This window comes from Neopelma chrysocephalum, unplaced genomic scaffold, assembly GCF_003984885.1.
Source record: "Neopelma chrysocephalum unplaced genomic scaffold, ASM398488v2 Primary Assembly neopelma1_96505, whole genome shotgun sequence".
NCBI lineage: Eukaryota > Metazoa > Chordata > Aves > Passeriformes > Pipridae > Neopelma > Neopelma chrysocephalum.
Window position 1 is genome coordinate 1 of NW_020925151.1, and position 24619 is coordinate 24619.

Here is a 24619-nt window from a genome sequence, read left to right on the forward strand (position 1 = left end):
CCGCTTCAGAAAACGATTCTGCTGGGCCGGGGCCATCTCCTTCTCTTCTTACTTCAGTCGTGGTAAGCGTCTTCGCAGTCTTGTATTTTAGTTCCTCTCTCTTGGCTTGTTCTATTTACGTGATACTTTTGATGGATCTTCGATACATTAAAACACCTTTTCTGCGGTTAAATATTTAAGACGAAGTCTTAAGCTTTGTAGTGGTGTTGAATGTAGGCTGGATAATTTACGTTAGACATGCGTGTTCGCCTTTTGAAATGTCATTGCTTCATTACCTGAAGGCCTCTCAAAATTTCAAAATTTTCATGTCGTCTCTTCGTTAGCGGATATTTTATTCCCCTCTTTTTAATCGTGTTTCAACCTGTGAAAACCCCCTGGAATTGCCGAGGCTTTTGGATTTTCCCTCAGGCTGAATGCACCTATTCTTGAAGGAGGTGTGGTTACTCTTGGTTTGATGAATATTGTGTTTACATGCGCGTCGGCTCACTCGTGGGCTTATTTATTCAGAAGCCACTCCTAAGTAGCTGAAATACATGAGGGGATAAATTTGGGCTGGAGCGAGGGCAAGAAATGTTAGTCGAGGTCGTGAGTGCTGTTATTTGTCTGGAAATCCGGTGAAAATGTGCGATGGGGGAGTGGAGTGAAAAACAAGTTGTTTTATGAAAAAATGGAGAACTGTTTGAGGGAGAGGGTGCTCCCCGACCTTTCCACACGACCTGATCCTAATGTTTTCGTAGTGGTGTGGCGTTTCTTCTACCCTGTCCATCCCAGAAACGTGCTGTGGAAAGTACAGTCTGCATTTGGTGTGAGTGGAAAGAGGCAGGATGAGTGTTTAAGGGAAAATTATAAGGGAGAGTTTTTGTGCGTGGTGTTGAACAGTCCAGGGATGGTAGATTGAAAACTTTTGGTTCTCCCAACAGCAGAGCAGAAAAAGCAAGAGAACACACATTCGATACTGATTTTCTCAGTAACCCTGCGTGGAGAGCACTTGCTGAATTACCGGGTTGTTAGAACACCGTTATCGAGGCAACTGATCTTGTCCATGCGCTGCTGGCACTGAATCGACCTTGTTCTCATCTAGACCAGCTTCAAAGCACTATTTGAGATGAGACTTAGGGTCACGTTTAGTGTTTCCTGTTCAATGTTAGAAAATGAACACAACTTTTACGGGGGAAAGTGAAGATGTCTTCTATCCGATTTAATTTTCTCCATAGTTTATAAACCCAAGTCTGCAAAGCTGTCAGGGTAATAACAAGCAGGACTTTTATATAATTTCTTTTCGTGTTGCGAGTTTAATTCGCCAAAGATTCCCTTTTGGATAACCACCATATTTTTAAGACACAGTGGTATCTTTAACGCAGTATGTATATTTTGATAATGTATACTTTGTTGGGTTTTGAGCTAATAGAAGCTCTTCAGACGAAGGATGTGGAGTAAAGAAATAAAATGGCAGATCGTTGTTTCTGCCATTGTTTCTATTACAAGGATGGTGTTTATAGGTGCACCAAAAACAGCAACGAAAGTGGAAAACTTCATATCCTTTTTGAAAAGTATCGTAGGAGTGGGTTATCTCCCGTTGATCATAGAAAAGTGTTTGAATGTGTCCGACGATTTCCTCTTTCCTTCTCGCATCTGTTTTAGATCACTTAGTACCGCCTTTGAGTTCTTTGTGTATTTGCTGGGGATTGTTTATTTAGTCTCCTTTGATCATGTCCGGTGGCTGATGTGCTTAAGGGGACTGAGTCATCACCTCTTAAGTATGCGGTGAACTGCCTTCACTTCTGAGTAGCGAGTTTTATCCCAGTGCTATAGAACTACCAATTTCTTTCGTTTATTCCCTTGGATGTGATGGAAGGCAGCAAACTGTGATGGTTCGCAGCAAACCTCGATCTTCTAAAGGAAAAACTTCTGGTTAAGTTTATATGCAGATTTACCTCATTCTGTAGAAGAAGATGGAAAATCAGCATTTGCCTACGGGAGTGGGAGGCGACTGGTTTTCTCGGGTTATGACTAAGGGTAATGTAGAATCTCTTAATGCCGATTGTTTGGGCAGGGAAGGATTTGGTTTCCCTTCGGTTCCTCTTGGTTTCTTCGCCTGCACTATTGAATTGAAGATCTTATCGGGGTTTATTAGAGACGCACACTGTCAGGAAATATTTCAGTATTTCTTTTAGAAACAGAAAGCAATTTCGACTTTAGAAACAGCTCGTGAATGCTTTTGCTTCGTGGCATAGTCTGGACAGGAGTCGTTAACAGAAAGCTCTAGAGTATCCAGCAGTGCCTTGAATAAACGATACCAATTTCGCGTAGAGTTGTCAGTCGCTGCAAGCCCAGGCTTTTCTTCCCGCCGCGCATTGTTTTGGAGAGTGATGCTGATGAACAGCGACGTTACCAGGCACACTGCAATCCTGGCAGCCGAGGCACGGCTCGCAGCCGGGAGCGCTGCCGAGCGCTTCCCCGGGCCGCTCCGGGAAGCGGGAGAGGCGGAGGAGCAGCGGCTGCAGCGCTCGCCCGCCGTGGTGGCCGGAGGTTGTTTTGCAGCCTCAGAACTGGGGGTTTTACAGGCAGGGAAATGCCCGGCACGGCTGCCGGAGGAGTTGCTAGAGACGCCGAGTGCTCGGCTCGGAGCTGCTCTGCCGCACGAGCAGGACTAGACCATTCCTTTCTGGTATCTGCCGCCACGTCCGGTGGTCTCTGACTGGGAGTCAATAGACCGATCTGTGCCCTCGCGTTAGAGAGACAAGTCCTTGCCTGCGATATACTGAATAGCACGTTGTGAGTCCATATTTCTGTGGCTTGATATGTGTAATGAGGATTTTCGTAGGGTTCGCTGAATTCTGGAAATCCTCTGCCTACAAGATTGTCATCCCGGGCTCCTGATGGCTAAAAGTCATCTCCACTCCCGTTGTCCCCGTGGAGCAGCTGCGAGCTCCCGTGGCCTTTTGAAGGGCATCCCGACATCTCTGCCCACTTTGCCGGCAGGCATAGCCTGCCTTGGCGGAGAGGGGCTCGGAGCTGCCGGGAAAAGAGCGGGTCAGCCTGGCAATGCTGCCCACAGTTCTGTCCGTCCCGTCTGCCGGGAGAAGCACGGGGCTGAAAGGGAGCCCTGAGGGGCAGAGGGGGACTCCCACGGGCGACAGCGCGGGCTGCCTGCCACACCTCCCGATCAGGAGGAGCCCAGTGTTTCGGGTCGCCGCGGTACCCCCGTCTTTCCTCTCGTGTCTTTCCCTATGTGAGAAGCTGTAGCGGGGTCCCTGTACTTCCGTCGGTGGCTCCGCGCCGGCGATTTGGGCTCGGTCCGAGGAATAACTCTGGCCGTCCTCAGTCCGCGGGCAGACTCTATTTACTGTCGGGCTCCCATCACTGTGCGAGCTCTTAATGTGCTGCTTCCAGGCGGAGATGAGGGCTGGGGCTGCCGGTCGGTCCGGGGACAGCTGCTGCGGCCATCGGTTCCCCTCGGAGGAGAAACCGCAGGGCTGTCGCTCCATCTGCTCCCCCGAACGGATTCAGCCTCTTCTGCCGTCTTCAGCTGAAGCGCAGTGTCCTAATTCAGCACCAACGGGCGCCCCTGGGATTTTCCCAAGCCCCGGTACGGAGCGGGACGTGTCCTGCAAACCTCCGTCGAAGGCACCGCCTCTGGCGGATTCCCCGCGGAAACGGCGCCTTAAAATCATCTCCGACGTAATGATGACGTTCAAACACGAGTGTCCCTTCGTGGGGGACGGCAATGTGCTCCCGACGTGACCCGGTTTTACTATTCGCCTTTAGATTTTTGCCTTTGCTGGCTTAACAGTTCTTTCTGGCAGCCACCGTTGATCCGAGCACAACATGCAGGGCTGGACTTGTGACGTCTTATTGCAGGAAAAGGGGCGGATTGGCTGAAAATGTGAGATGGGGAGGGAGAAAGAATACGTAAAGGATGTCCAGGGCTCTGAGGCGGTGTAAGTGCAGCACTGCAGCTGCCTGTGGGGTGGAGGAAAAGCTCTATGAACACGTCGGGGAGTGAGACACGATGAGGGCTCGTGTAGCAGTGAGTGAGACCTCAGAGGTCCCGAACGACGCCCTTGGGATCAGAGAAAGCTGAATTCCTTAGTGAGTCATGTCACGCTGGCTTTAAGAATGGGTCAACCCCGGGGAAGGGAATAGGGAATGGTTTGGATATGGCAAACTGAAGGCACACGTGAGATCAGAGATGGGGAGTTTTAAACAGGGCTTACATTATCCACTGTGATTACAAGAGAAGTGTCTACATAGAGGTTGTTTAATGCAACTGAGTACATTAATACAACAAAAGATCGTAATTAGGTTAAGTGACTTGAGATGGAGAGGAGCCCTTTGAGATTGGAGACCTTGAAAAGAAGAGTTAGGTGGAAAGGTAGCCCGAAAAGAGTATGAGTAGAGAAACTGAGCGTAAAGGCACCTTTGAGACCATCGGGGCAGCTGAATGTGGAAGGGAAAGCTCAAACAGGCAGGGAGGAACATGCCTGGGATTCTGTTGAGCAGAGCAGTGGCTTTGCACAGGGGGCAAGGCTGGATTCTGCACCCGGGGCACAAGAGTGTTACTCCCTTCATGGCAGGAGTGTCTGCAGTGTAACTGGCCCTGGATATTTAATATTACTAAGCACTGGATCTTGGCTGTGATCCAAACCTGTCTACCTGAGCGGTATGTGGATCAGGCACTCATCCATGCTGGATTGGGAAGGCAGTGTGGTGGGATCTGGGTGTTGAGATGGCACGGGCAACACAGGTTGTTCTGGTGAATGAAGCTGCCTGACACATCACTGTCCACAGTGAAAAAGGACAAGAGGGCAAGGGATGCCAAAATACTGAAGCAAGGTGGTAAGCTTTAAAAATGTTGTTAAAACCAAAGCAAATTGAAGGCTCTCTTGGAGCCCTGTGAACAGCATTGGGCAATGCTGTGAACTTAGTGATGTAGCAGAAAGATGAAGAATTTATTTCATGGTTAATGAGTAGTAAATGAATAGAATAAAGACTAATATCATTGTAGGCTGCCAGATACTTCTCAGAAGGTGAGTGAGTACACCTTGGAAAGAAGTAAATGTGCAATTACTTTGATTTTTGGGCATTCATTAGTCAGTTTCTGCTGGCACTGCTGGTATTTTGGGCACTAGTATGCGTAATAACAGCTTGTCATTCTGATATTACATTTAAGGAAAATCTGCCTTTGAGGGGGTTTGTCTATTCAAAAGGAGGATGTTGGGCCCAAAATTCTTGTGTTTCTTCGCTGTAAACCAAGTCACTGATGGGTGAGTGGAGGCTGTGTGTTTTATCTCTGTGTGCACCTGAGGTATCAACTTGTGGCTGTCCTGGCCTTTCTGGACAGATGGATTTATTCTTGCTGCAAGACAATGTTAACGGAAATACATCAGTCTTTCCTGTGACTTTTTTAGGTGTTATTGCATTGATTCAGGGTGTTTATAATGACTGCTTCACTACAGAGCAGTAAACCCAGCAACTTTTCAGGTATTGTAGATGACATCACATCTTGGCAGAAGAGGTATCTAGGGCAGATTTGGAGTGGGGAGAGTCTGGATGACAATTCTGTGGTGACTAGGGGGGAATTGGGTATTTCTGCAGTTAGCAATCAAGAAAAAAAAAGGGGGTAAACAGCATACCATGAGTACTTACATTGTATACTTTGTGCAATGGTTTTTGAACAAATTTATGGCCTGCGTGGATGCACAGCAGCCCTGCAGCTCCTAATCTCAGCACCTGCCCCCCCTTCCTCCCTCTCCTCCCCCTGCAAAGGCTTCCCCTGGAGCTGTAAGGGGTGTTGTAACATCAATGCAGTGGAAATAAAATGCAACATTCAGGTACTGCCAGAACCTCCTGGAGTTAAAAATCATAATATCCACAGATATTTATGCTGGAGCTGACCAAGACTTGCTCCAGTGTGGGCAAGATAGGAACCTGACTGTGAGGTTTTTGCTGAGTTGTGAAGATGCAAACAGATGTATTGATTTTTTTTCTTAATTTAACGTACAACTTTTGGCTGTGCTCCAGATTTTCTCCTGCTTTGAAAGGTTTTGATGCTATGTATAATTGAAGTGTTCTGTTTCACTTGCCCAGCAATGCTCAGCTGCATAAAGAAACACCGTGAAGGGTTAAGATCTGTCCTTGTCACACATTTATAGCCTCTTGCTTTTAATTGATGAGAAGGAAGCTGGAAACAGAGGAGATTGGAGGTGCTGCCAGGGCTTGGGGCCCATCTGTATAAGCTGCTGCTGAAAATCATTCCAGGAGGATATTTTGAAATACTTTCTGCCCTCTGCCACCTGCTTTGGGGGGTAGTTGGGAACCGTGCCCTGCATGCAGAAAGTCGGGGGAGCAGAGAGCTTTGATGTTTTGTTTTTTTTTCCCAGTCATCATCTGCAGTCTCTGTGTGGTATCAGCTCATCTTTCCCCACAATTCCTGGGCACGTCCTAAATGCAAGATCTCTCTGGCACTGATATTTACTTCTTTACAAGTAAAGACTGCTGCAGCCTCCCATTTCCCCCTGCCTCGCGAGCCATCCTCATCCTGCTTTGGCGGGCTGGATGGGAGCTCGTCCGTGGCTGGGGGTGATCTGACTGTCACAGCAGAGATCCTTCTCTCCAATAATCCGTGTTAATTTACCTTGTCCAGAAGGTGAAGCAGGAAAGAGACTTTTTCTTTTTCCTTTTTTTTTTTTTTCTCCTCGCCCTCTCTCTTTTTTTTTTTATTTTTCCCTCCCAAAGTTTAACAGGAGTAGAGTCGACTGCCTCCTTTAATTGTGCTCTTAGAACCCCTCTGGGAAATGTTGTGCTCAGCCGGAGCGTGCCTGGGCTGTGTTGACCCATGTTTAGCCGATGCCTGTCACTTCTCATCCGCCTTTCCCTTCCACCGCGGTGCTCTGACAGCGCGCGGCAGCGCATCCTCTCGCTGCCTCTCCCGCAAGGACCGCAGCGAGGGAGGACGGGGGGGGTCGGGTCTGCTCTGCATCTCTTCACGGAAACACATCCATGACGCGCACTCGGGGGCTCGGACGACCCCCCACTCTCCCTACTCCCCCCACCCGCTTCTCCGTCGGGGCGTTAAAAAACAGGGGAAGGAAGAGGAGGGGGAGGAGGAGGAGGAGAAGCAGCCGCCGGCCGGCGGGACAGCGGCGGCGGGGGGAGCGCAGCCCCTTCCCCCGGTGGCGCAGGTGTCGCCGCGGCCTCTGGGTGGCGTCGCCACCGCTGCCCGTCTAAGAACCGCGCGGGGCCGGCGCGCCGGGCACAGCGAGCGGCGGCGGCGGGCGCAGCGCTGCGGAGCTGCCGCCTCTCCCCGCACGGCAGCCGCCGGCACGGCGCGGGGGGGGAGCGGAGCCGCCGCGGAGCCTCCCGCGCCTGCAGAGAACTTCTCGCCTTGCCGCCGGCGCGCCCCGGTGCCTCCCGCCGGGAACTTGGGGGTGTTTGCTGAAATTCTGGATTATGTTCCTGCTGAGCCGGTCTGCGGGGAGCTGAGCCAGGGGAGGAAGCATGCGGGGCTATTTAATGGTCTTCTGCCTTATTTGCTGCACCGCGGACGGGCAAATAGTGTATTCCATCGCCGAGGAAACAGAGCGTGGAGCGTCTGTTGGGAACATAGCGAAGGATTTAGGAATAGATGCAGCTACACTTTCAGCTCGGAAATTTCGCATGATCACCGGTTCAAGTAAGCAATATTTTAATATAAATGCCAGCACGGGGGCTTTGTCTGTTAACGAGCCCATAGACAGAGAGCAGCTTTGTGAATTAAAGTCTGTCTGTCTCCTGAATTATGAACTCGTGTTAGAAAACCCTTTAGAGCTTTATAGGATGGAATTTAAAGTCTTGGACATAAATGACAACTCCCCCAGCTTTCCCTTAAGTGAATATCATATAAGCGTGCCTGAGTTCCTGTCACCTGGGGCACGGTTTACACTTCCCAATGCCCAAGATCTCGATGAAGGTGCTAACAGTGTCCAGAATTATACTCTGAGCCCCGATGAACATTTCCATTTGGAAATGCAGATACGCGGGGACGGGAGTAAATATCCTGAACTGGTGCTGAAGAAAGCCTTAGACAGGGAGCAGCAAGCCACTCACAGACTTGTGCTTACAGCCAAAGATGGTGGGAATCCTCCAAAGTCCGGCGATGTCCCGGTAATTGTGACTGTGCTGGATACCAATGACAATGCACCAGAATTTGAGCACTCGGTCTACAGGGCGAGTATCTTGGAAAACTCCCCCAGTGGCACTTTGGTAGTCCAAGTGCACGCCACGGACTTGGATGAAGGTCCAAATGGAGAGATCAGGTATTCATTTAGCAATACGACTTCTGCTGACTTACAGCGCATGTTCCTAATTCACCCACGCACCGGGGAGGTGACAGTCAATGGCGTTTTAGCTGTTCAGAGACCCCTTCTCGAGATGCTTATTGAGGCAAGGGATAATGGGGCATTTGGCATGTCCAGCACAGCTAAGCTGCTGGTGGAAATCACTGATGTGAACAATCACGGCCCAGAGATTACAATTACATCCCTTTCCAGTCCCATTCCTGAGGATGCTGTTCCTGGCACGGTGATAGCTCTGCTGAGTATTTTGGATAAGGACCCTGGGGAGAATGGGAAAGTAACCTGCCAGATCCCTGACAACCTTCCCTTCCAGTTAAAACCTTCCCTTCAAAACTACTACAGCCTTGTCACCAGTGAGAGTCTGGACCGAGAACTGATCAGTGAATACAACATCACCATTACTGCCACAGACTTGGGTTCTCCACCCATCACCACTCAGAAGACCGTTTGGGTGCAGATTTCTGACGTGAATGATAACCCTCCTGTCTTCAGTGCTGACACATTTGATGTGTTTGTGGAGGAGAACAATCCACTTGGTGCTTTTATCTACCAGGTCTCGGCATCTGACCCTGATATAGGGGAGAATGGACGGGTTTCTTACGTGCTCAGGAATTCCACAGTTGCAGGCAGTGCCCTGACCAGCTTTCTGTCTGTGAACTTGGCCAATGGGAGCATCTATGCAAAACGTGCCTTTGACTTTGAGCAGCTTAAGAGCTTCTATTTCCAAGTGGAAGCCAAGGACAATGGGTCACCAGCCTTGAGTGCTGCCATAACAGTGAATGTTTACATCTCAGACCAGAATGACAATGCCCCGGCCATCCTGTACCCCACCAGCCAGAATGGCTCTGTGGCTGTGGAGGTTGTGCCCCGCCTGGCTGACGAGGACTACCTGGTGACCAAAGTGGTGGCGGATGACGAGGACAACGCTCAGAACGCCTGGCTTTCCTATCACCTGGCCCACGCCTCTGACTCCACCCTGTTCCAGCTGTCCCCGCACACCGGCGAGCTGCGCACCACGCGCTCCATGCGCTCCACCGACTTCCTCAAGCACAAGGTGGTTGTGGTGGTGCGGGACCACGGGGACCCTCCACTCTCCTCTACTGTGACCGTGGGCATCCTGCTGGCTGACACCCTGCCCCAGGCACTGCCGGACTTCGATGACAGCGGGGAGCCAGTGCCGCTGCTCAACGCCACAAACATCTACTTGATCATTTCCCTCGCCTGCGTCTCCTTCGTCTTCGCGGCGTTCCTCCTCTTCCTTGCCGCCGTGCGGCTGTGCCGCTGCCGGACTTGCTGCTGCTGCGGCTGCTGCTGCCCAGCTGATGATTATAAAAAGTATTGCTACAGTGTGCACATGCTTCCCGGCTCCCACCTCCCACCGGACATGCTGGAGGTCACTGGTGTGGGTAAACTGACTCACACCTACTTGTACAGGGCATCTGTAGGTCTTGGGCCTGGTAACAGCAGCATCCCAAATGGTGACGCTGGGAATGTTCCCAGTGGCTCAAGGTTACAGGTGCCAGGGCCCTGCATCCAAGTGCAGCAGGTCCAAAGTGACCGGTTGAGTGCTGTCCTCGTGGTAAGTACCTCTGCCTTTCTCTTTTTTTCTCCCAGGCACGTGGCCTTGTGTCTGCACTGGGATGTTCCGTGTAGAATGTACTGAGGGTATTTGTAGGAAAACAGGTGTCAGTTCGTGACACCTGGAGGAAGTTTCAGTTTCTTTTATATATTTCCTAAAGCCAAGAATCTCTTTGTCTGATATGTGGTTGTGGGATGACAAAAGAGATTTGTTTTCTTTCTGCACAATCATTAAGGACCTTCAGACATAACTGAAAGTAAAGAAGATACAAGTGAAAACTAAATACCTTGCAAGTCAAGCCAAGTCTTCAGAGAGCTAGGTAGGGGCATGATAAGAGTCCATGCAAGTTTCTAATCCATGGGTGGTTCTGTGTGGAGCCTGTGATTTTATTTTTTTAACAATTTTTTAATCCCCACCCCCACATTCCTGAGACTTTTTCATTGAGGGAGAGTAGTTTGCTGAGCCAAGATGGTTTACAATGCCCAAGGTAAGTCTGAGGTGGAATAGTAGGAGTTCTAGCACCTTTTTAGGAAATGTGATTTGTAGTGCTCATCTCTGTCAAGCAATCCATAGGTTTTGTGAATCTAAAATAATTTCCTTCTGAGCCTCTGACCAAGCTGGTTTCTTCTCAGTAGCATGATGGGTGACTTTGCAGGAGAAAAGAATCTTACTGTGATCATAGTGTAGGGCTACAAGGTCTCATCTGCTGGGTGTTGCTCTGTCACTTGTCCAAGACTCGATTTTCTTATATATTTTTAATAGGTGTTGTGAGTCATCTGTGTATTTTGTGAACTTTTGAGATGTTTTGCTGCAGATTGTCAAATTCCTTAGTGTATGTAATAGTAACTAAGTCCTGTTGGCTCTGTCCAGACCAGTACTCTGTGTCTGGGAAGAGCTACTCCAGATGTTTCTAAGGAAAATGTAAGAACCCAGGTTAGACAGACATGGTATGACCTGCTTCCTGCCATTGTTTTTAAACTACTTTACAATTATTAGAGGTTGTCCTGAGTCTATAACCATTATGCTTATTTCCATTTTTGAAATATTTAATGTACCTTTAAATGTATGTAAATGCCCAGTCCCTTTTTGAAGGGTTGTAAGGGTAGGTTCAGTAGCTTTGTTGGATAATCAAACACATATCCAACTATATAACACTTGGTTTTATGACTCTTGAATTTCAAAGTAGTGCACTATTGTAAGTTTTCCCCTCTAGAAAAGGTTCCAGTTAGTTTCTCGTACCTTCCCGTATTTGTCTGTTGACAGGGTGAAATAGGTTTGTGGGTTGTATTTTTTGCCCCATCCCTCCCACTTTTTTTCTGAAAGCTTTTCCACTGACAAGGAAATATATTTTGTGAAATATTTTTTATTTGATTTACACATGGTGGTTTACCTAGTCTTTAATCAAAGTCAGAATCAGCTGAAAGTTCTGTTCTCTGTAGCAGCAGAGGGTTGCACGTGTTGTGGGTTTCTCACCATGCAAGGAGGGGTGTGTGGAATACCTAAATATTGCAAAAGCAGAAGAACTGGTGTCTTTCCATAAGAAATCGTAGAGTCCAGGCAAACAACAGTTGGCAGTATGTAAAGAACAATCTGTTCCTAATGCATTGGTGTTCTTTGGGAGTATCACTAATTATTCTCAGAATCTGAAAAAAGGCTGAGTTAGAACCCTTGTAACAGGGAGTTAACAACCTTTCTGGCAATCTCTTAACTCAGAAGGTGTCTGCAAGAATCTTGACGGTGTCTTGGGGATGTAACCTTGCCTGGAGAGTAGCTTGTAATTGCAAAACTTATATAACAACATTTATATATATAAAGTCAAAAACTGGCACACCTCATTTCCTTGTTCCCAAAAAGATCTGGAAGCTCAGGTTACCAACACATTAAAGAACTTAATTGTAATAAATATGCAAAAGTATCCCTGATCTCCCTAATGAGAACAACTAAAATTTACCTCATTACATCTCACTGTATTTCAGTCATTCAGATGAATTTTTAAACTTTTAGCATGAGACACTTTTTAAGGAGCTTTTGGTAGTGGGTGAAAAAAATCCCAGATGTCATCTTTGGCAATTTTAATTCCTTGGCTCCTAATACTCAGAGATGGGCTACCATAGCTGTGACCTACATGGAAAGTCCAAAGGCTTTGCTGTAATCGAGCTGAGTAGGGGATCAGAAGCAGAGACTGAAAACCCACCTACCCTTAAAACCAAAATAACGCTGGTTATTATTAATTTGGTGCTGATAATTACAGTGGCATTCCAGCTGGGGAATTAACTACATATGCATATTTACCAGTTGAAATTTCAGTAAAAAAAATTAAAATTTAATTTTAGATGTTGTCTGTAAGTGCTTTCAGGCTGATTTATTTGGAGATAAAAATATAAACCTATGTGGCCCTTTGAGCTTTTGAGGGGAGATTGTTGTATTGCTCTCAAAGAATATAAATGTAACAAAAAGAAAGCAACAAATATTTAAAAGGTGCTGGGAGCCACTTCATAGTTATTATTCAAAGCACTGGAAGGTGTTTCAAAATTACAGTTTTAGCAGAACTTAAATATACCTTTACCTGATTTTGTTGAGTTTTTTTAAATTGAGGAAGTGGTTTCAGTTTTCAGTACGTGTAGGATAGAAAAAGGTTTTTTTATGAAAAGCTAAATGAAATTCTAGAAATTAAACATATTTTCAAAATTTATGTTAACTTCTTTGTTCTTTTTCTGCTTTTGCTACTGAATTAAGCTGTAGGCTTGGGCGATTTTTTCATATGCAGATGCATGAGACCCTTTCTGCTTTTACATTTTTTATTTGGGTTAGAGCTAAAAATAGCTCAATGTATGGCCATAATAGCAGTAGAGTAAACTGTAATTGTATCTCTTTCAGTATTTTGCTGTGCCTTTCTGCAGCATGGCATAAATGGCAGATAAATGAAAAGGATGGTACGCTGGTGTGTTGTATGAGAGACAAAGGCACTAGTGGTTATTAAAGTAAGCAGTGGTCCACTGACTTATTTCTGGGATTGTGATGTAGCCATGGATTGCTGCAGCCCTTTTATTTGCTTGTGTTGCCCATTGTGCTACACAAAAGGCCTGTAAGATATTTCCACATGCGGAGCATAGTGACCTCTCTGTGACTTGACATTCAATATTTAGGTTGCATCCAAAAATAGAGGCAAACCTTGCAATGGAGAATATTTCTCGTGAAACTGTAATGGGAGTGGAATAATTCTGTGCAATGTGACACACACTTCCAGTGGCAAAAATGGATACACTTACTCTGGAGCAGGGGCAGGCAATCCAGGCTAAACTGCTGCAGGCTAAGCATCAATTGTTTCCTCTCTTAAGTGAAGATCAGACGTGTACAAGCCCTCCCTGCATCTCATCCTGAGGGGAATATGCCCCCATAACAAAGTCAAATGTAAGAGTAAAGCACCTCCCCCATTTTTTCCTGTCTGTGCTGATAACAGCCTGCCTAGAACCAGCAGTCTTATGCCCACATTGTAAGAATTCAGTTTTTAAGAAGATTTCTTGGCTGCAGAAGTTACTCTTGGGGTCAGGCCAAGAAAATCCTAGAAGGAGCGAATATCAAAGAAAATTCAGCAAGGGAAACTGCTGTAGATCTCCCTCTTTCTGACCACTTCAACTGCCTTTTGCAAAGAAGGATGCAGCTCTGAAGTTCAACAAAAGAACGCAGAGTCCTGGAAAGGCTACAAATGAATGGGCTGAAACTTTGCTTGTCTGATGTCTGACTTGGAGTATTATTTTTGGAGGTAGTGGAAAGGAGAGTGACAGAAGTTGTAGGTTGACACAAGGCCTTGAGGGGACGTGGAGAGTAATATCAGTGTATTTGGAGAAGCAAAAGGCAAAGGCAGTAATGGGCAGGGAAGGATGAGGTTGAATAGTGACCTGGGCTGAGGGAGGGTAGATGTGAGTAATCCTTGTATGAAAGCATAGAATAAGGAAAACACAATTTGGATCAAGCCCAGTCCTTTCCTGTATACTTCACCATCTAATCTTAAATATTCAAAGTCAAAGATTTAAATATAAATTGTAAAAGTGATAATTTTAATTGCAAAATTCACTAGGCTGTGCCCATTGTTCCTACTGGAAAGTTATTCCTCTAAGGCTTTAAAACACTGTTTTGACATCCTGCCAACAGTTCTTTGCTCTGAATTTGTAGACGTTTGGTTTTGTGCCAGCAATTCCCTTTTAGTGTAAGTAGTTCTTTCCCTCTTTGCATCTTGCTTTCTCCATAGTTTAGAAAGCAACCACATCTTTTCTTAAGCTTTTTTTGACCAGAGTAAACAGGTCAATCTCTTTCAATCTTTTTTCCTATGGTCACCTCTGTACTTGTCTGATTATACCGATATTCCTTCTCAGCATCTGTTTTTTGTTTGTGGATATATATTTCTTGCATATATGAGTGATGATGATGATTACTAAAATGATATATATTTCAGACAAAGGGCCTTCTGTATACATAGAAATAATTCCTAGTCCAGGGTATGGGGAATACATCATCTGATGCTTCTTGGGAGGGCAGTTATCTTCTCCATAGTTGTAATATGTTGATTTATCAGTTGTGTAAGTGTTATTGCAGAACTTCTTTGGGATAGAGGTGGATGGGGAAAGGTTAAAGCCCAAGATGGTGATTCTTCTCTCTAAATTAACCCACCTAAATGCTTGGTGTTTGAACCTTAGATGTTAAAAAGTCATAGCCACCTGCTGAGAGCAACTCACCCTGTTCATCTTAGTCAGACGAGTTTAGACAGTGCTGTTTGTAGACTGAGACTAAATGCATTAAATAACTGAAATGAGCTGATACAAGGTAGTACCTTATGGGAATCTGCACTTTGGGTTATTAGATGTCATCCATTTCTGTGACAGGCGTCGAGATTTTGAAGTGAATGATGCCATAGGATTGTCTTCTGCAATTGTTGTTAGAATAACCCAACTTCTTGTGTGTTAAACTTTTCGACATAGTGCTGTATTCAATGCTTTTGTGAAATCAGAATAGATGAGATGAATTTGTGTTTCCATTGAAGAGAATTGAAGACTAGTCTAGCAAATAATTGTCTTTGATAAATCTATGAGTATTTTCCTTCCTTCTCCGTGTTCCCTCTTTTATTCCTTCCTCCAAATTTGTATCCAAGCAGGGAAATGGGCTTGTGGTCACATAAGCTGGATTTTACTATTCTAAATTCCTGTCTCTGCAGTTGCTTTCCTTCAATCCGATTATTCCACTCCAGACTTGACAGGTTTTTATTAAAAAAAGAAACAACCCTAGTCAACCCAAATTCTCTTCAATCTTATGCTTTTAATTCTCAGTTCTTTTAGAAATCGGTGATGGAAATCAGTTAGTGGGGATTTGAGGATGCTGAACTCCCAGCATTTTGGTTCTGCCTTGGTGACAGTGATTTCCTTTCCCTTGGAGTAATTTGTCACATAGTCAATGTCAGTCTCAAGATACTGAAAATAGAGGAAAATGCAGATTAATTGTTGTAGGATGGGATGGTGGCTCTAGGGGATTATTGGTCTGTGTGTGCCATGTTTTTGTACCATTGGCCTTTGCATCCTCTGTATCCCGTTGGAGAGAAGCTGCTGAACTTTTAGTGTTGCCCAGTGTAGCTGTACTAATGCTGTGTATTTTTGGGATTACAGTTAGCTTGTTTCAGTGTAACAAAAGGAATTCTGCTAAAGGTGTGACTTGCTGAGGACTATTTAAAATCGCAAATAATCAAAAGAGTGGCAACAAAATCCAGTATCCCAACTGAAAAGGGAGGCAATCAGGCACATGGGAATTAAAATATTCAGCTGAGAATTTGTAAGACAAAGAAATGGCCAGGGCAACAGCTCAAAGATTTGGTGGTATCAGAGGATTTTGGAGAATAAAAGCAAACTTGACCAATAAGGCAAGTGGAAATTAAGTATCAGAGAAAGAAGGTACATTAAGAAATAAAGAAGTAGCTTGTAGCCTCCGGTCTTTGAGCAGCCTCTCTAAGGAAAATGAACACGTTTTTGTTCTTTGGGTTCTTTCTTCTCCAAAGGAATGATTTTTATGTTTTGATCTGTTAGTTCCTCCATCTCCCCCGTGGCTGGTCCCAGTCTGATGGGTCTTGACACCATGTTTAGTGGCTTTTTATTTCTTTATTCTGCATAAGCTGCCTTCACAAAGTCAAACCTCTTTGCACAACTGGTCTGAAAAATCAAAGTTTAAGATGTTCCCTCACAAAACCTGAGGGTATTGATTCCAAAAGGTTCTGTGCTGTCATTCCACAGCCTTTTCCAATTCCTTTGTTGGGGTCAGAAGCAAGGAAGCAGGGAAGTTTTACAGCTGAGTGAGCTCTTCATCTTTTGAACTACATGACTGTTTGCCATGTGTCTTGGGAGTGTGTTTTAGACAGCTTTAGTCTCGTGGAGCATGGCTTACATCAATTCTATTTTATATTTATTCCTCCAAGTGAATACTTCAGTTATTTTGGTTTGTTTTGTTGGGAGGTGTGTGTTTGGTTTTGTTTTTTGTTGTTTTCTTTCTGTTGGGCAATCATGAATACCCTAAAGATAATCAAACTCTAAAGCTCTTTGTATTCAATATCATATTGGTAGGAAGAAGATCTGCTGGAAAAAGGAAGTGATTTCTTCTCTCCAGCCAGAGGAGGTTTAACTGCCACCTTGTCTCACCTTTTTGGGGGCTGATGAAGTAAAATCATCGTAGCAAATGACTTGTCTAATCAAAGTTGCCAGCTGGAATAGCTTCAAAGGATTTGGGGTTGTTGGTTTAGGACTGCTATTTGCACTTTCATCTTTGTTTTAATCTTGTTATATATTTGTCTGGGGATTAGAATTAGCGAGTTCCTGTCTTCTCTTTTACAACATCATGCTTCTCTGCAGGGCATTCAATCTCTTTAATGCATCTCACCTTATTGGAAAAACTACAGGAAAAATTAACCTGGGTTAATACTGAACATGGAAAGATGCCAGTTTGATCGTGGTCAGAAATGGAGGAAGGATATTATCTGAAGGATATTATCATTTTGGAGTCTTAATCTAGTAGTGAGACCCTTAACTATTTTTGTGTTATGTTTTGTGAAAAACAGTTCTTCACTCAAGCTGCTCAAAGAGGACCCAGATATTTTTGGATAAAATCCAAAACCATCAAGCCCTGGAGCTGTCACTGTTGTATGAATTAATAGTTCATCACCAAGTTCTCCTCTGTATTGCTTTTATTATAGTCTAAGATATGGGGACAGTGTTCCTTAATGTAGGCAATTTGAGGTTCTTGGAAAACTTGGAAAACTGACAGTGTTGGAGTTAAACTTGATTGGGCGGAAAAAACAGCAACAAAACCAAACCACACAAACCCACAAAAAACACCCAAATCCCAAGATCTCCCCCTGCCCCCAAAATCCCCCTCAAAAAACCCCACCAAAACCCAAAACAAAAACCAAATCCCCAAAAACAATGAGAGGGGAATTAATGGGGTTAGGCAGGAGTTTTCCACTGCCTAACAGGCATTGCAGTGGTGGAAAGAGGGCAAATGATTACAAATTGCAGCAAAGGAAATACTTACTGGATATGAGAAAGGAATTCTTTCTTGTGACAGTGTTGGAAAACAGAGACAGGACCCTGAGAGGGTCTTCATCCATGGAAATACTCCTAGCTTGACTGGATAAAAATCCTAAGCAACCTCATCTACCTGTCAGGTTAGCCCTCCTCCCTTTGTATAGAGGTCTCCTGAGGTCTTTTCCAACCTAACTTTGTTTTTCTGTGATTCTTTGAAGTGTGGCAAAATATAAATATTTATAAGTTGTTATAGCCTTTCCAAAAATGACGGTTTATTCCACTTCCAAAAGCCATACTGAAGTGTTTGCAGGGGTTCTGTATTTTCCCTAATAGGTGCTCAAAATCCTCAATGAAAGATACGAAAATCATGCCACAACATCTGAATTCCTTCCCTGTCACATGCACAGCTGGTGGCATCCACTGTTGAGGATCCTGATGCTGGGTTGTGTCCAGTTGTGTCCAGCTGCAGCTACAGTGATGGTTGTACCCCAGTAACACAAGTTTAGGAAGCTCTGCTTTGCCACCAAGCATGAGATCAAAACCACACAACGTAGCTTTGGGGAAAGTTTTAGTATCTGAAACCAGCTTTGTACTTTTAATTGTAGCCTTGAGTTCTCTTCTGAAAGAATCTTTTTTTTTTTCTGCAATAGAATAGCTATTTTCCTTTACTGGAAAGCATTTATGCTAATAATTCAGCTCTCAAAGCCTAGATCTTGCCCTTATTTTCAGCTCCACGCAATTGAGAAAATTTTAATGTTCTTCTCTCTCTCCCCTTATGAAATGAGACTTCTTTAGATAAAAGAACACTGGTGACAGCGTGGAAGCAGCTGTTTGTCTTGTGCACTCAGGATTCCAGGGTAACTGTGAACAGGGAAGACAAGGTAATACTCAGTGGAGTATCCTGATTCAGTGGGAAGCTGTGGAAATGGCTCTACTCGAGCTCTTAGTTTGTTGTGTGCTGTACAAGAATCTGTAGCTCTTATATTATCTTTTGCAAGGAGATTCTGCTCCTTTTGCTGTGAAATCCACGGGTTCTGTTGCTCTGTCTTGAACCCGTAGGTAACTCTGGCACCCAAGCAAAGCTGATGGAAAGGGATTGGATTATATATGATCACTGTAGTCTGATTCATTGACAAAAGCAATGATGAATGTCATCAGGGGGTTGGTTAAAGGAAATGTCAGTTTTTATACATGATATGTGCTGAATAATTGAATTTTCTACGAATGGTCTCATTTGAAAGGATATATTGTGGTAATGTTTTGTGTTTCTCCTGGATGACATTTTGTGAACTGCTAAAGCAGTGCTAAAGAGGCAGGCAAATTAATGGGGTAGAGATGCCTGCCCAATTAGAAATACCAATAAGATAAAAGAAAAATAGAAGGTTTTTTTTTCCTAGTGTACTTAGATTAAGTATCATTCTGGTTTAATACAAAACTCTGTTTACTGGACATCATTGTTAATAATTCAAAATGAACCTGTACTTACCTAGGCTTACACCTGCACTGTATCATTGACACCAACTGAGAACTAATTGTCTGTTATAGTGTCAACTGCACCAATCCTTCCAAACTGAAGTCCTGCAAGGAGTTTTTAATTCCTTTTTCCCTTCTGTCAGGAGACAAGGAGGTTTTTGGAATAATTCAAAAATGTTTCCTTTAAAATATTGAGTGATAATTTCCTTTGCAATAACCTTTTGAATGCTTACTTCTCTACTTACCATCAAGGTTCTAATTAATTTTATCACAATTTATTAATTCATTGGGCTTCTAATAATCTTGTGGTCAGAAGTGCAAAGTATAGGTAGGGAGAATAAAGAAACATTTGAGCACCTGCAACCCTATTTCACCTCATTTCACGGCCTTATTATGCCCCCTCACAGGATTATTATCTGAGATTACACTATTGTAAGACTCATGGAGAAATTTAAGATTTACACTGGATGGAGTATTCAAGATTAGACATTTGATTGAGTATTCAGGATTAGTCAGTATGCAGATTTACAGGACTACCATTGATGTTATTTTGTCATTATAGAAAGGAGATGATAATTTATTTAATGAATCAGCCCTTCTGGACTTGGAGGATTTTGAGGAGTCTTGGATTCCATCTCATGACAGCCTGAAAAAGCCGAAGATAAATTCAAGTGTCCCACTTCTTTCCTAACTGGTCTGTAGAACAGAAGTCAAGTTAGAACAGAAATAGTAGAAGAATGGAATTACAATAGCTAAGATTTTGTTGTAGTTTTCCTCCCTTGAAAAACATTGCCATATTTTTTCTCATTTGTTAAAAAGTATACTGGCTCCAAATAAATAATTGTCTTGGCATAAGAGCTTTTTATGTGCGGGCTGGTAAATCTCCATAACTTGTGGCTGTCTAAAACACATTAAAAATCTCAATCAAATGTATATTACATTATCTCATAATATATTTCATCTCCCTATGCCCAGGGTTTTCAGTCACCTCCTCAAAGGTAGCAGAATTATTCTATTTATTGGCCATAATGCTGTATAATTAGATTGTTCCAAGTATATGTTTGGCTGCTGCTAATGCTCAACCCTTGTTTGCTTCCAATAAAGCTGGGAGAGTTTTATATATAAAAGTGTTCTGTCTGAAAGACACTTTTTAGTTACTATTATAAATAGTATTGAGTCACTTAGTATCATGAATTTTTAATGTACTATTAATTCTTCCAAAAGGAGTATTTTTCAAAATACTTTAACAGAGAGAAACTGGACCAGGAGCAATTACTGTCTATAGTAATAGACACTGTAGCATCTTGTGTTCAAACTAAATTTGCTTCTAGGAGCAAACCTATATTGTGTATAGGGGGATATTTTGCCTAAACCAAAGGATGGGTTAATGAGCCATCTGGAGAGAACTCTCACCTCTGTTACACATGGAAGTTCAACAGTGTGAGCAACTTTATAATGACTATTTTTTTATTTAATGAAAGCAATTGCAATTGGTAGTCTTGGAGCTGTGGAATTCTATGTTTTCAGTTCAGTCCATCACTGAATGAATGAAACCCTTCCAGTATTTCAGGCTGTGTTCATGCAGTTGTTTTCTATAAAAATGGTCTGATGTTATTCATAAAATCATAGAATTATAGAATGTTAACAGGTTGGAATGGACCTTAAGATCTAGTCCCCCCTGCCAAGGGCAGGGACACCTTCCACTAGCCCAGGCTGCTCCAAGCCCCGTCCAACCTGGCCTTGGACACTTCCAGGGATGGGGCAGCCACAGCTTCTCTGGGCAACCTGTGCCAGGGCCTCCCCACCCTCACAGGGAAGACTTTTTTCCTAATATCTGATCTACCCTGATCTTTGTCAGTGGGAAGACATTCCCCATTGCCCTGTCACTGCATACTCTTAAATAGTCTCTCTCCTTCTTTCCTGTAAGTTCCCTTCAGGTACTGAAAGGTCACAATTAGGTCACCCCAAAGCCTTCTCTTCTCCAGGCTGAGCAATCCCAATTCTCTCAGCCTTTCCTCACAGCAGAGCTGCTCCATCCCTCTGATCATCTTGGTGCCTTCTCTGGGCTGGCTCCAGCAGGTCCATGTCCTTCCTCTGCTGGGGACCCCTGAGATGGGGGCAGCTCTGCAGGGGAGGACTCACCAGGGCAGAGAAGAAGGGCAGAATCCCCTCCCTTGACCTGCTGCCCACACTGCTTTTCATGAAGAACGTGTCTGATCTTTCCTCTAAAAGCCTTGTTGAAGTATGTTTTGGAAAAAGGACTTGTTATTTGTTAGGAAGTGGTCTTTGTGTCATGTTTGATAGCCATTAAGAGCTGCTAAGGTTGGCTGTGTTACAAGCTTTTGAGAAATTATTGTTCACTCTACTTGGTAGATAATCGCAAGGGCTGGAAAGCTCAGTTCCCTCCGAGTCCTGCCAGCAGAGAGCCCTGCTTCAGCCAAGAGCTGGCAGGACCTTCCAGTAATTGCAGTTGTATGATGTGGCCCAGACCAAAGTTGGGGCTGAAACTGAGAAGGACTGGAAGGAAAAAAAACCAACAAGCAAACACAGTGCCCAGCCCAGGACCAGGGCACAAGGGAGAGGGAGGGTCCAGAATTTCAGTGCGGAAGGTTTAGAAATGTGAGTCCTGTCCATGGGTGGTGGAAGGCAGCCCCTTGGCTGTGTCAGTCTGTGTGACTGACCGTGTCACTGCCCTCTGTGTGTGTCTGTGTGTCACTGGGACACGGGCTCAGCTTTGCTGCTGGTTGAACCTGCAAGTGAGGGAGCAGCAGCTGCATCTTTCAGCCTGGGCATTGGCCCCTGTTCCCTGGGGCGTTGGGCTGGGTTCCAGCAACCCAGCAGGAGAGATCCTGATATCCCTTAACAATGCAATCATGTTTTGGGCTAGAATTTAAATAGTTTATTTTAATACAAGTGGGATTTAGTGAATGGGCTGTGGCCGAGGAGGAAAACACGTGGATTGCAGCACGACTCATGAGCTGCTCAGGTGTTTCCATCAACAGGAAAATGCATTGGATAAGGTACTTGTGGTGGTTCTGGGGGAGTATTGACAACACCTACAAAGAATGGCAAATGCTGATTTTGCCCCCAATGTTCAAAAAGGACAGTCAGAATTTGTTAGAGATGTTGTAAAGGGCCATGTGTGTGACTGAAGAAAGAACAGTCCTAAAAATGAGAATATAAATGGCAAAGGCTCGAGATATTTAGCAAGTACTATTTTATTTGCTAGTGGAAAAGTATAAAAGTATATTAAAAATACATGATTGGATCATAATGTGAGTGAATTTTAGATGAATTGCTAATCAACCCCCAATCCTTACAAGTATATCAATGGAGAAAAAGGGTGTAATGAGTACTTAGGTTAATTGAGTATTTACTACATCACTGTCCTCTATTTGTGTCTTCCAGGTTTGGATATGTGTTTTGACTGGACAAGGACAATGATTAATTTTTAATCTCCTATAAAAGGAAATTTGGCTTAAAACTTTAGAGGCTTGTAAGCCATGAGGGTCAGTTACCCCACAAAGGAGGTTCATCAGTAGGAAATGTGCCATTAGTTCTTGAACAAGTAGGCTGTATGAAGCTTCATGTGGGGGACTAGTTTCACAATGTCACTAAAAACACATTTATGGAGTGTAAGAAACTGAGAACAGAGAAGTGAACAAATAAGTATCAAAGATGAGCATAAATAAACAGCTTAACTAAAGTAATTGCATGATGCAGCAGTGTAGTAATTAAACAGAAGTATCACAATGAAAGATAATAGATAAAATATTTGATAGCTCAGAAATTTAGCAGCTTTTAATACTTTTACCTGGAGCGAAGATGCTTTGTTTCAGAGGGATTCTAGCAAGGCTGAAGAGTGCACAGGCTTTTGTATTGCAGCAGCATAAACCCCAGGAAATAACTCAGCAGTATTATCATTTGGCAGAGTTCCTATTCTGGGTGGGTTTATGTGCCAGAATTCTTGAACGAAGGACTAAAGGAGAACTGAAAGTCTTTGGTGAAAATACAGTATCAATATTGCTTCTGCTGTATGTACAGCAAGAAAATAACTGTGGTGTTCATGGTTGAAGGATCTAGTACCCAAAGGATAGAAATGTGGATTGGTTTGTACCTCCCTGTCTTTCCAAATCTTTTTTTTTCTCTCTTTCTGTTTTCATTTTGCCCTACCCAGTACTTGTAACTCTTTCCTCACCTTCTCCCGACGTCTGGTTCCTGCTCCCAGAAATGTTTTCAGATTTCATTCTGATTTAAAATACACAAACCCCTGAGAGAGGGACCAGACTCAGTCTCCTGTTCCCACTGTGTCCTTTCCAAACACAGAACCAGGCTGCCTTCTTTGTTCTCACAAACTTGGACTCTGTTGGCTGGAGACTGAAACCCTGACCACTGTGATAAATGATTTGGGGGAATATGGTCTTCTCAGTGAACTGGATTGAAAGGCCTCTAAACTTTGTGGTTTTAACCAGTGTTCAATGTGACAAAGAAACCCAGGAGGAACACTGGTGTTGCTGGATTATTATCTTAGTTTTTTCCTTACCATGTAGCCAGTAATGGTTTGTATTCCAAATGCTCAATCCTAAAATCTGTTTCCAAAAAGCACAGTTTGCGAAGTATTAAGTGAGAAGAATCGTGCTGAGACACTGCAGGTTTATCTGGTTGTGGAGGACAATGTTTTGATTAGTACAAGGAGAGGGGATTGATTTCAGTGGGTACATTTGATATCATCAGCCCTGCTTATCACTCAGAGTCTCCCATGTCCTGCTGTGGTTTCTCTGTTCAATGATGGAAGGAATACACTGAGATCAGCTGAGTCATTAAAAGCTGGAAGTCTGGTATTATTTGAGGTTAACAGAGGTAAAAGATGTATCCTTGTAAGGCTGGAAGATCTGTGCCCTTCTGGAAGAGGAGCTGAGGACCAGGCAGGATACCCTGCCCTCTGCATCACAGAGCCACTGCCTGCTGTTGCAGGAACAGGTACAAACAGTGTGGGTTTCCCTCAGTATGGAAGGATTTTGCCAAGTGTATGATCCATGCAAAATGCATAAGGTAATTCTGCATTAATGCTATAGCACTAACTTGTGCTAAACACCGGATATAGTCCAGCTTTTAAAGGAATATTTCATTAGGTCAGCCACTCTGATCTGTTCAGTAAGAACTCTTGTGCTCAAGGAAACAAATATTGAACTCTTACTAAATTCAGATCATGAATATTTTGTGTCACTGAGGTTTTAAGAATTCCAAAGGGAAGTTTGAAAACAGATTTGCTTCATGCTTACTTAAAAACCCCCAAACAGTTATCTCCCTTCGGCACCCATTACAAATAATAAATTATACATATGTAGATGTACCTTATTCCTTGAGAACATCCAAGTATACAGTAGTGCTTTAAACCTTGTGGCTGTTTGAGCCCAGATATTGCTGACATCTTTGGAATGAAAATACTTGCCAAAAATCATGAAGCCCCTGATGTAACAGTGAACAGAACCCAGCTCCCCTGACTTCCTGCTTTTATATCATGATCAACTGCTTCTGCTTCCACCTTGCTTTTGTCTTGTCCTGATTTCTAAAGCTCCATTTTAGCTCCGGGGTACTTTTTTTACCTTCTTGTTACTGCATGAGAGCCTTTGCTTCTCAGGCCTTCCTCTGGGCTTCAGGTCATAATCTACCCG

At 44.0% G+C, this 24619-nt stretch overlaps 1 protein-coding gene across 1 annotated transcript in view; it reads left to right on the forward strand.

Moving 5' to 3' along the window:
* The first annotated feature begins 7379 nt into the window (after positions 1-7379).
* Positions 7380-24619, forward strand: part of LOC113981364 (protocadherin alpha-C2-like) — an 80844-nt gene continuing 63604 nt past the window's right edge. The window contains exon 1 of the mRNA XM_027708717.1: positions 7380-9915. Coding sequence (XP_027564518.1) covers positions 7501-9915 — 2415 coding nt within the window. The 5' untranslated portion in view covers positions 7380-7500. The remainder of the gene's footprint in view (positions 9916-24619) is intronic.